The sequence below is a fragment of the Oncorhynchus masou genome, unplaced genomic scaffold, assembly GCF_036934945.1.
Source record: "Oncorhynchus masou masou isolate Uvic2021 unplaced genomic scaffold, UVic_Omas_1.1 unplaced_scaffold_1471, whole genome shotgun sequence".
Taxonomy (NCBI): Eukaryota; Metazoa; Chordata; class Actinopteri; order Salmoniformes; family Salmonidae; genus Oncorhynchus; species Oncorhynchus masou.
In genome coordinates, this window is record NW_027004702.1 from 61,642 (window position 1) to 74,342 (window position 12,701).

The window sequence follows — 12,701 nt, forward strand, 5'->3', positions numbered from 1 at the left end:
CCCTGGGAGAACAGCTGTTCTCCTGTTTCAACTCGTCTAACTGACCCTGGGAGAACAGCTGTTCTCCTGTTTCAACTCGTCTAACTGACCCTGGGAGAACAGCTGTTCTCCTGTTTCAACTCGTCTAACTGACCCTGGGAGAACAGCTGTTCTCCTGTTTCAACTCGTCTAACTGACCCTGGGAGAACTGCAAACTGTTCTTCAGGTCCTGGACCTCTCTGGTCAGGACGCCCATTCTTTTATTAGTTGAATCCAGCAGTATTTGGACAAAACACTAATTTTCTTATTTTTGAAACAACTGCTTGGAGAAATATTTTTGTGTTCTCCTGTGACAGAGAGACACCACTGTCCTCAATGGCACTCCCACCGGCTTTAGTCTTTGTCATGGTAGCTAGCAGCATAGGCTACGCTGTTACTCCTCACAGTTCCAGACAGGGCAGGTCATAGGATACATCGTTGTTTTTCAAATCAGCAGGGATCTGGACAGCCACAAACCCGGAACAATCCACGGTCCCGGCCACAATGGCTAAACCTGTCACAGGCTGCTGCGTTCAAGGCTACGCCAAAAATCTCCTCAGACCCGGCCTTGATCGGCATGATCACTGGACAGAGTATCCCCAGCAACTGATGCCAACGGCGTCACGGGATCCAAACTAAAATGTTAGCTAGCTAATAAGAAACTTTCCAACACACTTTTATAAACAACAAACCGAGCTCTCCTGACAAACAGCCCCAGGCCATGTTTCCTCCGCCAAATTCTACAGTTGGCACAATGCAGTTGTGCAGGTAGCATTCTCTTGGAATCCGTCAAACCCAGATTTGTCCGTAGGACTGCCAGATGGTGAAGCCTGATTCATCACTCCAGAGAACGCATTTTCACTGCTTCAGAGTCCAATGGCGGCGAGCTTTACACCACTCCAGCCGACGCTTGGCATTGAGCGTAGTGATCTTAGGCTTGTGTGCGGCTCCTCAGCCATGGAAAACCAATTCGTGAAGCTCCCGACTAACAGTTATTGTACTAGCGTTGCTTCCAGAGGAAGTTTATAACTCAGTAGTGAGTTTTGCAACCGAGGACAGACGATATTTATGCACTACTCACTTCGGCGCTCGGCGGTTCCTTCCACTTCGCGGATGAGCCGTTGTTGCTCCTAGAAGTTTATACTTTACAATAACAGCACTTACAGTTGACCGCTCTCGCAGGGCAGAAATTGGATATACTAACTTGTTGGAAAGGTGACATCCTATGACGATGCTACGTTGAAAGTCACTGAGTTCTCAGTGACGGCCATTCTACTGCCAATGTTTGTCCATGGAGATTGCATGGCTGTGTGTCAGCAACGGGTGTGGCCGAAATAGCAGAATTCACTCATTTGAAGGGGTGTCCACATACTTTTGTATATATAGTGCACTCCATAAATGTTTTTAAACTGGAACCGGGTGGGGATCTTCAGACGACTCGTGAGCAAAACTACTCACATGTACGTTTTAGTGAGGGTCTCACCTTTCCACAGAGGGGTCATGTTAGAGTGGAGGCCAAATTGTTTGGATGCTACAGACAGAAGGTGGCAGGAGAGGCTGTACAAACTACCAGCAACAGTGTGTGAAAACCTTGTGAAGACTTTACAGAAAACATTTGACCTCTGTCATTGCCAACAAAGGGTGTATTGAGATAAACTTTTGTTATTGACCAAATACTTATTTTCCACCATAATTTGCAAATAAATTCATTAAAAATCCTACAATGTGATTTTCTGGATTTTTTTCCCCTCATTTTGTCTGTCATACTTGAAGTGGACTTATGATGAAAATTACAGGCCTCTCTCCTCTTTTTAAGTGGGAGAACTTGCACAATTGGTGGCTGACTTAATACTTGTTTGCCCCACTGTACAGACAGAAGGTGGCAGAAGAGGCTGTACAAACTTCAGACGAGTCTTGTGAGCTTTTGTGGGCGTCGTAAAGCAAAACGGAGAACGCCATCGTGTTTGTGAGGGTGATCCCTCCATAATAGTTTGTAGGCCAAACCGTTTGTGAGATCCCGAAAATCACATTTCACCGCAGATGTAGGAAGGGCGACATTAAGCTGACAGGGATTTCTTTATGATGCTAATAAAGTTTCTGCGGGGGGCTCGAACATCGACTCATGGATCGTGTGTGTGTGTCATTCAGAGGGTGAAGTGGCAAGACAAAATATATAAGTGCCTTTGAACGGGGCATGGTAGTAGGTGCCAGGCACGCTGGTTCTGTCAAGAACTGCAACGGTGCTGGGGTTTTCCACACAGCCGTTTCCTGTGTGTATCAAGAACGGTCCACCACCCAAAGGACATCCAGCCAAACTAACACAATCATAGCTTTCACCTGGTCAGTCCACGCCGTGGAAACACCAGAGTGTTCCTAATGTTTTGTCCACTCGGTGTATATGTAATACAGGTTACAGGTGTTGATGTACGAGGGGTGACTTGCGTCTTACAGGAGTAGATGAGAGCAGGGAAGATGGGTTCGTTCCTCTCCTGGGCTGTCTCCACTAGGATACGTAGAGGACCTTTGGGGCAGAGCACCGCTAGGAGATCTATGGAGGGAGAAACAGGGGTCGTATTCATTAGGGCACTGCTAGGAGGGTCGTATTCATTAGGGCACCTCTAGCAGATCTATGGAGGGAGAAACACGGGTCGTATTCATTAGGGCACCTCTAGCAGATCTATGGAGGGAGAAACAGGGGTCGTATTCATTAGGGCACCTCTAGCAGATCTATGGAGGGAGAAACAGGGGTCGTATTAATTAGAGCACCTCTAGCAGATCTATGGAGGGAGAAACAGGGGTCGTATTCATTAGGGCACCTCTAGCAGATCTATGGAGGGAGAAACAGGGGTCGTATTCATTAGGGCACCTCGTGGCAAAATGTTTTGTAACAGAAAATGTAAACAGGCATTTGTTATTGTACAGTTCAGATAACACACTGAAACAAGGAGAAGCTTTCTTCCGTTTGGTGCCTAATGAATATGACGCAGAGCTTTGAGTCAGGATAGAATAGTGTTGGAGACAGAACAGAGGGTGCTTTGAGAGAGAGAGACCAAGTAGAAATATTTCATCTGAGTTAAAGAATGTCTGAGATTGACTGGGTGTAGTAAACTCTTTATCAACACCGACTAAAGGGAGAACACGGATGGAATCAGGACAAATAGTGTTGGACCCAAAACGCAAGGCTCTTTGGGACCGAGATCAAGTCAAAATATTTAATCTGATTTAAAAGACATTTCTGGGTGGGTGAAAACTCTGACCACCAGCGCTGTTACCCCCACCAAACCAAACCTAAAAACGGACCACTGTTACCCCCACCAAACCAAACCTAAAAACAGACCACTGTTACCCCCACCAAACCAAACCTAAAAACAGACCACTGTTACCCCCACCAAACCAAACCTAAAAACGGACCACTGTTACCCCCACCAAACCAAACCTAAAAACAGACCACTGTTACCCCCACCAAACCAAACCTAAAAACAGGCCACTGTTACCCCCACCAAACCAAACCTAAAAACGGACCACTGTTACCCCCACCAAACCAAACCTAAAAAAACCTAAAAACAGACCACTGTTACCCCCACCAAACCAAACCTAAAAACAGACCACTGTTACCCCCACCAAACCAAACCTAAAAACGGACCACTGTTACCCCACCAAACCAAACCTAAAAACAGACCACTGTTACCCCCACCAAACCAAACCTAAAAACGGACCACTGTTACCCCACCAAACCAAACCTAAAACGGACCACTGTTACCCCCACCAAACCAAACCTAAAAACAGACCACTGTTACCCCCACCAAACCAAACCTAAAAACGGACCACTGTTACCCCCACCAAACCAAACCTAAAAACGGACCACTGTTACCCCACCAAACCAAACCTAAAAACGGACCACTGTTACCCCCACCAAACCAAACCTAAGAACGGACCACTGTTACCCCCACCAAACCTAAAAACAGACCACTGTTACCCCCACCAAACCAAACCTAAAAACAGACCACTGTTACCCCCACCAAACCAAACCTAAAAACGGACCACTGTTACCCCCACCAAACCAAACCTAAAAACGGACCACTGTTACCCCCACCAAACCAAACCTAAAAACAGACCACTGTTACCCCCACCAAACCAAACCTAAAAACGGACCACTGTTACCCCCACCAAACCAAACCTAAAAACGGACCACTGTTACCCCCACCAAACCAAACCTAAAAACGGACCACTGTTACCCCCACCAAACCAAACCTAAAAACAGACCACTGTTACCCCCACCAAACCAAACCTAAAAACAGACCACTGTTACCCCCACCAAACCAAACCTAAAAACGGACCACTGTTACCCCCACCAAACCAAACCTAAAAACGGACCACTGTTACCCCCACCAAACCAAACCTAAGAACGGACCACTGTTACCCCCACCAAACCAAACCTAAGAACGGACCACTGTTACCCCCACCAAACCTAAAAACAGACCACTGTTACCCCACCAAACCAAACCTAAAAACGGACCACTGTTACCCCCACCAAACCAAACCTAAAAACGGACCACTGTTACCCCCACCAAACCAAACCTGAAAACGGACCACTGTTACCCCCACCAAACCAAACCTAAAAACGGACCACTGTTACCCCCACCAAACCAAACCTAAAAACGGACCACTGTTACCCCCACCAAACCAAACCTAAAAAACGGACCACTGTTACCCCCACCAAACCAAACCTAAAAACGGACCACTGTTACCCCCACCAAACCAAACCTAAAAACAGACCACTGTTACCCCTACCAAACCAAACCTAAAAACAGGCCACTGTTACCCCACCAAACCAAACCTAAAAACAGACCACTGTTACCCCTACCAAACCAAACCTAAAAACAGGCCACTGTTACCCCCACCAAACCAAACCTAAAAACAGACCACTGTTACCCCTACCAAACCAAACCTAAAAACAGGCCACTGTTACCCCCACCAAACCAAACCTAAAAACAGACCACTGTTACCCCCCACCAAACCAAACCTAAAAACAGACCACTGTTACCCCCACCAAACCAAACCTAAAAACAGGCCACTGTTACCCCACCAAACCAAACCTAAAAACAGACCACTGTTACCCCACCAAACCAAACCTAAAAACAGACCACTGTTACCCCCACCAAACCAAACCTAAAAACAGACCACTGTTACCCCCACCAAACCAAACCTAAAAACGGACCACTGTTACCCCCACCAAACCAAACCTAAAAACGGACCACTGTTACCCCACCAAACCAAACCTAAAAACAGACCACTGTTACCCCCACCAAACCAAACCTAAAAACAGACCACTGTTACCCCCACCAAAACCAAACAAACCACTGTTACCCCCACCAAACCAAACCTAAAAACAGGCCACTGTTACCCCCACCAAACCAAACCTAAAAACGGACCACTGTTACCCCCACCAAACCAAACCTAAAAACAGGCCACTGTTACCCCACCAAACCAAACCTAAAACGGACCACTGTTACCCCCACCAAACCAAACCTAAAAACGGACCACTGTTACCCCCACCAAACCAAACCTAAAAACGGACCGCTGTTACCCCCACCAAACCAAACCTAAAAACAGACCACTGTTACCCCCACCAAACCAAACCTAAAAACGGACCACTGTTACCCCACCAAACCAAACCTAAAAACAGGCCACTGTTACCCCCACCAAAACCAAACGAACCACTGTTACACACCACCAAACCAAACCTAAAAACAGGCCACTGTTACCCCCACCAAACCAAACCTAAAAACGGACCACTGTTACCCCCACCAAACCAAACCTAAAAACGGACCGCTGTTACCCCCACCAAACCAAACCTAAAAACAGACCACTGTTACCCCCACCAAACCAAACCTAAAACGGACCACTGTTACCCCACCAAACCAAACCTAAAAACAGGCCACTGTTACCCCCACCAAAACCAAACGAACCACTGTTACACACCACCAAACCAAACCTAAAAACAGGCCACTGTTACCCCCACCAAACCAAACCTAAAAACGGACCACTGTTACCCCCACCAAACCAAACCTAAAAACAGGCCACTGTTACCCCACCAAACCAAACCTAAAAACAGACCACTGTTACCCCCACCAAACCAAACCTAAAAACAGGCCACTGTTACCCCCACCAAACCAAACCTAAAAACGGACCACTGTTACCCCCACTAAAACCCCACCAAACCAAACCTAAAAACAGACCACTGTTACCCCACCAAACCAAACCTAAAAACAGACCACTGTTACCCCACCAAACCAAACCTAAAAACAGACCACTGTTACCCCCACCAAAACCAAACGAACCACTGTTACCCCCACCAAACCTAAACGGACCACTGTTACCTCCAATAAACTAAACCTAAATAGACCACTGTTACCCTCAACAAACCAAACCTAAACGGACCACTGTTACTTACCCCCACCAACCCAAAACAGACCACAGTTACCCCCACCAACCCAAAACAGACCACAGTTACCCCCACCAACCCAAAACAGATCACTGTTACCCCCACCAAACCTAAACCGACCACTGTTCTACCTCAAGCTAAACACTTATAGGTTAAATAAATCTACAATGACCACTATTCTGTCGTGGCCATTATTCTCCGACAGTGGTTGTGTCCCAACTGGCCCCCTATTCCCTATATAGTGCACTACTTTTGACCAGAACCCTATGGTGTCTGGTCAGAAGTAGTGCACTTGATAGGGAATAGGGGGCCATTTGGGAGAACGCTTCGGGAAGGGGCAGCTTTAAGAGGAAATCTGGTCCTATCTAAGGTTGTCTAAATTAAGAATGTCTTAACCTCAGCTGTCATGACTCTCTCTGCCCCTCACTTCCTGTCTCAGATGGGTGTTTCCTGTTTGTCGACCAGTCAGATCCTTCCTCTCAACAACAACAACGGTTAGGAAATCTAGGTGCTGCCCTGAGTCTCGTCTGAAGAGGACTTGAGATCGATAGAGAGCAGTAAAACAAATAGAGCAACTAGAGAGATAGGTCATCTTCACAAAGAGAAACATGGGAGGGGATGTGTCCCTATCTCCTTTGTCCTGAAGTGTACACTCATTCACTACATTCCACAAGTCTAAAACTATTGTATCGGTAGAGGCATGGGCTACAGGGAGTTTCCACCATGTTTCTTAGACCAGTCTTTTCCTTGAGTCAAAGAAGGGAAGTGAACAAGTGTACACTTTGAGCAGAAGGAGAGATAATTGGGGCCGTAGCTACAGTCTCACAGTGACAGACCCGTATACAAGCCAAAGACTCAAGCCGGAAGTCTCACCATAGACAGATATAACGGCCAGGATGAGCCAGGCGGTCCACTCAGGAAGGTACTTGATGAAGACCAGAGCCATGAGAGCAGAGATCATGATGAGGTAGGCCTGCTGCAGGCGGAGAGGACCCTTCCAGTGGATACAGATCATCCCTACCACCCCGAAGTTCCAGACGATCACAGCCAAGGTGATCCAGTCCATCGCCACGTTGTACGTCTTGAACACTTCTCTGGGGGAGGACAAGAGTGAGCCTGTTACGTTTAGGAGGACAGAGGACAGAGGGCGGCAGGGTAGCCTAGTGGTTAGAGTGTAGAGGTGGCAGGTAGCCTAGTGGTTAGAGTGTAGAGGAGGCAGGGTGGCCTAGTGGTTAGAGTGTAGAGTCGGCAGGGTAGCCTAGTGGTTAGAGTGTAGAGGAGGCAGGGTGGCCTACTGGTTAGAGTGTAGAGTCGGCAGGGTAGCCTAGTGGTTAGAGTGTAGAGTCGGCAGGGTAGCCTAGTGGTTAGAGTGTAGAGGAGGCAGGGTAGCCTAGTGGTTAGAGTGTAGAGGAGGCAGGGTAACCTAGTGGTTAGAGTGTAGAGGAGGCAGGGTAGCCTAGTGGTTAGAGTGTAGAGGAGGCAGGTAACCTAGTGGTTAGAGTGTAGAGTCGTCAGGGTAGCCTAGTGGTTAGAGTGTAGAGGTGGCAGGTAGCCTAGTGGTTAGAGTGTAGAGGAGGCAGGGTAGCCTAGTGGTTAGAGTGTAGAGTGTAGAGGTAGCCTAGTGGTTAGAGTGTAGAGGTAGCCTAGTGGTTAGAGTGTAGAGGTAGCCTAGTGGTTAGAGTGTAGAGGTGGCAGGGTAGCATAGTGGTTAGAGTGTAGAGGTGGCAGGGTAGCATAGTGGTTAGAGTGTAGAGGTGGCAGGGTAGCCTAGTGGTTAGAGCGTTGGACTAGTAACCGAAAGTAACTGACAAGGTAAAAATCTGTTGTTCTGCCCCTGAACAGACAGAAAATAAGAATTTGTTCTTAACTGACTAGCCTAGTTAAATAAAGGTAAAAAAAAAATAAAAAATCTGCCCAGTCACACTCTTACACAGCAGATTTACCGATGACTTGAAATATATATGTGATTGAAAAGAGAGAGAGAGAATAAGATATGGAAGGGAAAGAAGGGACTCACTTGAGATATATGAAGGAGAAGAAGAACAGGAGAAGTAGAGAGGAGAGGAACAGCCAGCCTTGGATCACCTGAAGGGACACACAGAGATCAATAACAGCCAACTGTCTGTATTACATGCTCGGCATGTCACTGTATCTAGACACACACAGGAGAAGACAGGGTAAGAGATGCTACAGGGATGAGTGATACCAGGCTTGTGTTCATCAGCCAACAAGCGGAAGAAAACAGACTGAAAAAGGGACGACTTCCTGGACTTGTCCAGGAAGTTAAACGTTATGATACGTTGGTTGCAAACTGATTTACTTTGTGTGCCCTAATGAATACGACCCTAATGGCATTGTTAGAGCAACATCTCTTACCCTGTAGCATCTCTTACCCTGTAGCATCTCTTACCCTGTTGCAGCATCTCTTACCCTGTTGCAGCATCTCTTACCCTGTAGCATCTCTTACCCTGCAGCATCTCTTACCCTGTTGCAGCATCTCTTACCCTGTTGCAGCATCTCTTACCCTGTAGCATCTCTTACCCTGCAGCATCTCTTACCCTGTAGCATCTCTTACCCTGTTGCAGCATCTCTTACCCTGTTGCAGCATCTCTTACCCTGTTGCAGCATCTCTTACCCTGTTGCAGCATCTCTTACCCTGTTGCAGCATCTCTTACCCTGTTGCAGCATCTCTTACCCTGTTGCAGCATCTCTTACCCTGTAGCATCTCTTACCCTGTAGCATCTCTTACCCTGTAGCATCTCTTACCCTGTTGCAGCATCTCTTACCCTGCAGCATCTCTTACCCTGTAGCATCTCTTACCCTGTTGCAGCATCTCTTACCCTGTTGCAGCATCTCTTACCCTGTTGCAGCATCTCTTACCCTGTTGCAGCATCTCTTACCCTGTAGCAGCGGTACTTGTATAGCAGCACCAGCACCATGGTCATGACTATGATGACACTGATCATGATGGTGGCGTTGAGGACTGAGTTGAGGGCTCGCTGCCCTATTGTGTCTGTGTCCTCTGGGAATGGGGTGTATATCCTGGAAAACACATCACATGTCAGACAGGTATCAATATCCTGGACAACAGAAGATTAGACTCATCACATTGGACTCATCACATTAGATCATTTCAGAATATGTTAGTGTCAGACAACCCCATCAGAAATACTCAAACACCATCCTTTGTGAATCCTCACTTTGCTGCTATTGTTATTATAATAATATTGTCTGTGTTTCTCCAGCTGCTTGATTATCTTGTCTATTTCTCCAGCTGCTTGATTATCTTGTCTGTTTTTCCAGCTGCTTGATTATCTTGTCTGTTTTTCTCCAGCTGCTTGATTATCTTGTCTGAACAGCCCATAGGTAAACAAACTGAACAATGTATCTTCTTCGTTAGCAGGCCAGCCACATTTCCTGTACTTTCTGTTAGTAAATACTGTAGATGTATGCTGATATTTCATCATCAAGGTGTTGTGTGTCGCATTATCGCCATCTAGTGGCTATGCTAGTCAACTGCATCAACAACCCTAACCCTGGGGACAACACGAAGCCTCGTCTCAGGGTTCCAACAACCCTAACCCCAGAGACAACCTGGGTCGCCAGAACGTCGTCGGTACTTACAGCCTCTGTCCATCGTTCTGGGTGTAGAAGCTGACGGACTTGATGGTTGCCACGACGACCACCATGCAGAGTGTGACAGGGACGAACAGCATGATGACGTGTTTGGCCCCGTACTTCAGCGTCAGCTCCTCATCTTCGTCTTCCTCACTCTCTACCACCTGGGGGGTGCGTTGTGGGGGAGCCTGTCCGTTCTGTTCCGCCCCACCCCCTCCACCCCTGGACCGCACCCCCGTCACCCCAGGCTCAGGGTGCTGGTTCTGGGTTGGTACTGGAGTCTCAGTCACCTGGAGGAGGAACAGAAGGGGACATAAATACACACCTCTAGGGTCAGTCTGCAGAACAAGGAAACATTTACATTATAGTCATTTAGCAGACTCTCTGATCTAGAGCCACTACAGTAGTGAGTCATTTAGCAGACTCTCTGATCCAGAGCCACTACAGTAGTGAGTCATTTAACAGACTCTCTGATCCAGAGCCACTACAGTAGTGAGTCATTTAGCAGACTCTCTGATCCAGAGCCACTTACAGTAGTGAGTCATTTAACAGACTCTCTGATCCAGAGCCACTACAGTAGTGAGTCATTTAACAGACTCTCTGATCCAGAGCCACTACAGTAGTGAGTCATTTAACAGACTCTCTGATCCAGAGCCACTACAGTAGTGAGTCATTTAGCAGACTCTCTGATCCAGAGCCACTACAGTAGTGAGTCATTTAACAGACTCTCTGATCCAGAGCCACTACAGTAGTGAGTCATTTAACAGACTCTCTGATGCAGAGCCACTACAGTAGTGAGTCATTTAACAGACTCTCTGATCCAGAGCCTCTACAGTAGTGAGTCATTTAACAGACTCTCTGATCCAGAGCCACTACAGTAGTGAGTCATTTAACAGACTCTCTGATCCAGAGCCACTACAGTAGTGAGTCAATTAACAGACTCTCTGATGCAGAGCCACTACAGTAGTGAGTCATTTAACAGACTCTCTGATCCAGAGCCACTACAGTAGTGAGTCATTTAACAGACTCTCTGATCCAGAGCCACTACAGTAGTGAGTCATTTAGCAGACTCTCTGATCCAGAGCCACTACAGTAGTGAGTCATTTAGGAGACTCTCTGATCCAGAGCCACTACAGTAGTGAGTCATTTAACAGACTCTCTGATCCAGAGCCACTACAGTAGTGAGTCATTTAACAGACTCTCTGACCCAGAGAGGTGGGGTTAGGGGTGGGGTTAGGGGTGGGGTTAGGGGTGGGGTTAGCCTAACCCCACACACTCCTGTGGGGACAGTTTGCTCTGTGTCAGCTGTTACATCAGAACAAGGTTGGTCTATGGCAATAAGAGTTGGTGAGACGACAATAACAGACCTGGAACCAGGATAAATCTCCTTCACGGGGAGTCAACAAAGAAAGGGGAGGGATTGAGGAAGGTTAGGGTTAGGGTTAAGAACTAGGGTTAAGAACCAAAGAGCTAGAGACCACCACAGAACTAAAGGGACCACCACAGAACTAAAGGGACCACCACAGAACTAAATAGACCAGCACAGAACTAAAGAGACCACCACAGAACTAAAGAGACCACCACAGAACTAAATAGACCAGCACAGAACTAAATAGACCACCACAGAACTAAAGGGACCACCACAGAACTAAAGAGACCACCACAGAACTAAAGAGACCACCACAGAACTAAAGAGACCACCACAGAACTAAAGAGACCACCACAGAACAAAATAGACCACAACAGAACTAAATAGACCACCACAGAACTAAAGAGACCACCACAGAACTAAATAGACCAGCACAGAACTAAAGAGACCAGCACAGAACTAAAGAGACCAGCACAGAACTAAAGAGACCACGACAGAACTAAATAGACCACCACAGAACTAAAGAGACCACGACAGAACTAAATAGACCACCACAGAACTAAAGAGAACACCACAGAACTAAAGAGACCACGACAGAACTAAATAGACCACCACAGAACTAAATAGACCACCACAGAACTAAATAGACCACAACAGAACTAAATAGACCACCACAGAACTAAATAGACCACCACAGAACTAAATAGACCACCACAGAACTAAATAGACCACCACAGTGTTATATTGTATCTCTATGGGGCTGAGTTCCTAGACAGATTAAGCCTAGTCTGGACTGCAAACCGTTCTCTGTGAATATTCTCCATGGAAAGTGCTTCGAAGTCCAGGACTTGACCTAATCTGTGTCTGGGAAACCAGCCTTATACAGCACTCTCCCATTGACACCAGCCTGAGGAGTGACCGGCCTTATACAGCACTCTCCCATTGACACCAGCCTGAGGAGTGACCAACCTTATACAGCACTCTCCCATTGACACCAGCCTGAGGAGTGATCAACCTTATACAGCACTCTCCCATTGACACCAGGCTGAGGAGTGACTCTCCCGACACCCCTATACAGCACTCTCCCATTGACACCAGCCTGAGGAGTGATCAACCTTATACAGCACTCTCCCATTGACACCAACCTGAGGAGTGATCAACCTTATACAGCACTCTCCCATTGACACCAGCCTGAGGAGTGACCAACCTTATACAGCACTCTCCCATTGACACCAGCCTGAGGAGTGACCG

At 47.2% G+C, this 12,701-nt stretch overlaps 1 protein-coding gene across 1 annotated transcript in view; it reads right to left on the reverse strand.

Annotated features, from left to right (window-relative positions):
- Positions 1-12,701, reverse strand: part of LOC135530969 (presenilin-1-like) — a 37,948-nt gene that overhangs the window by 13,234 nt on the left and 12,013 nt on the right. The window contains exons 3-7 of the mRNA XM_064959138.1: positions 10,088-10,371; positions 9,364-9,505; positions 8,481-8,548; positions 7,337-7,557; positions 2,468-2,566 (exon numbers count right to left, since the gene is read on the reverse strand). Coding sequence (XP_064815210.1) covers positions 2,468-2,566; positions 7,337-7,557; positions 8,481-8,548; positions 9,364-9,505; positions 10,088-10,371 — 814 coding nt within the window. The remainder of the gene's footprint in view (positions 1-2,467; positions 2,567-7,336; positions 7,558-8,480; positions 8,549-9,363; positions 9,506-10,087; positions 10,372-12,701) is intronic.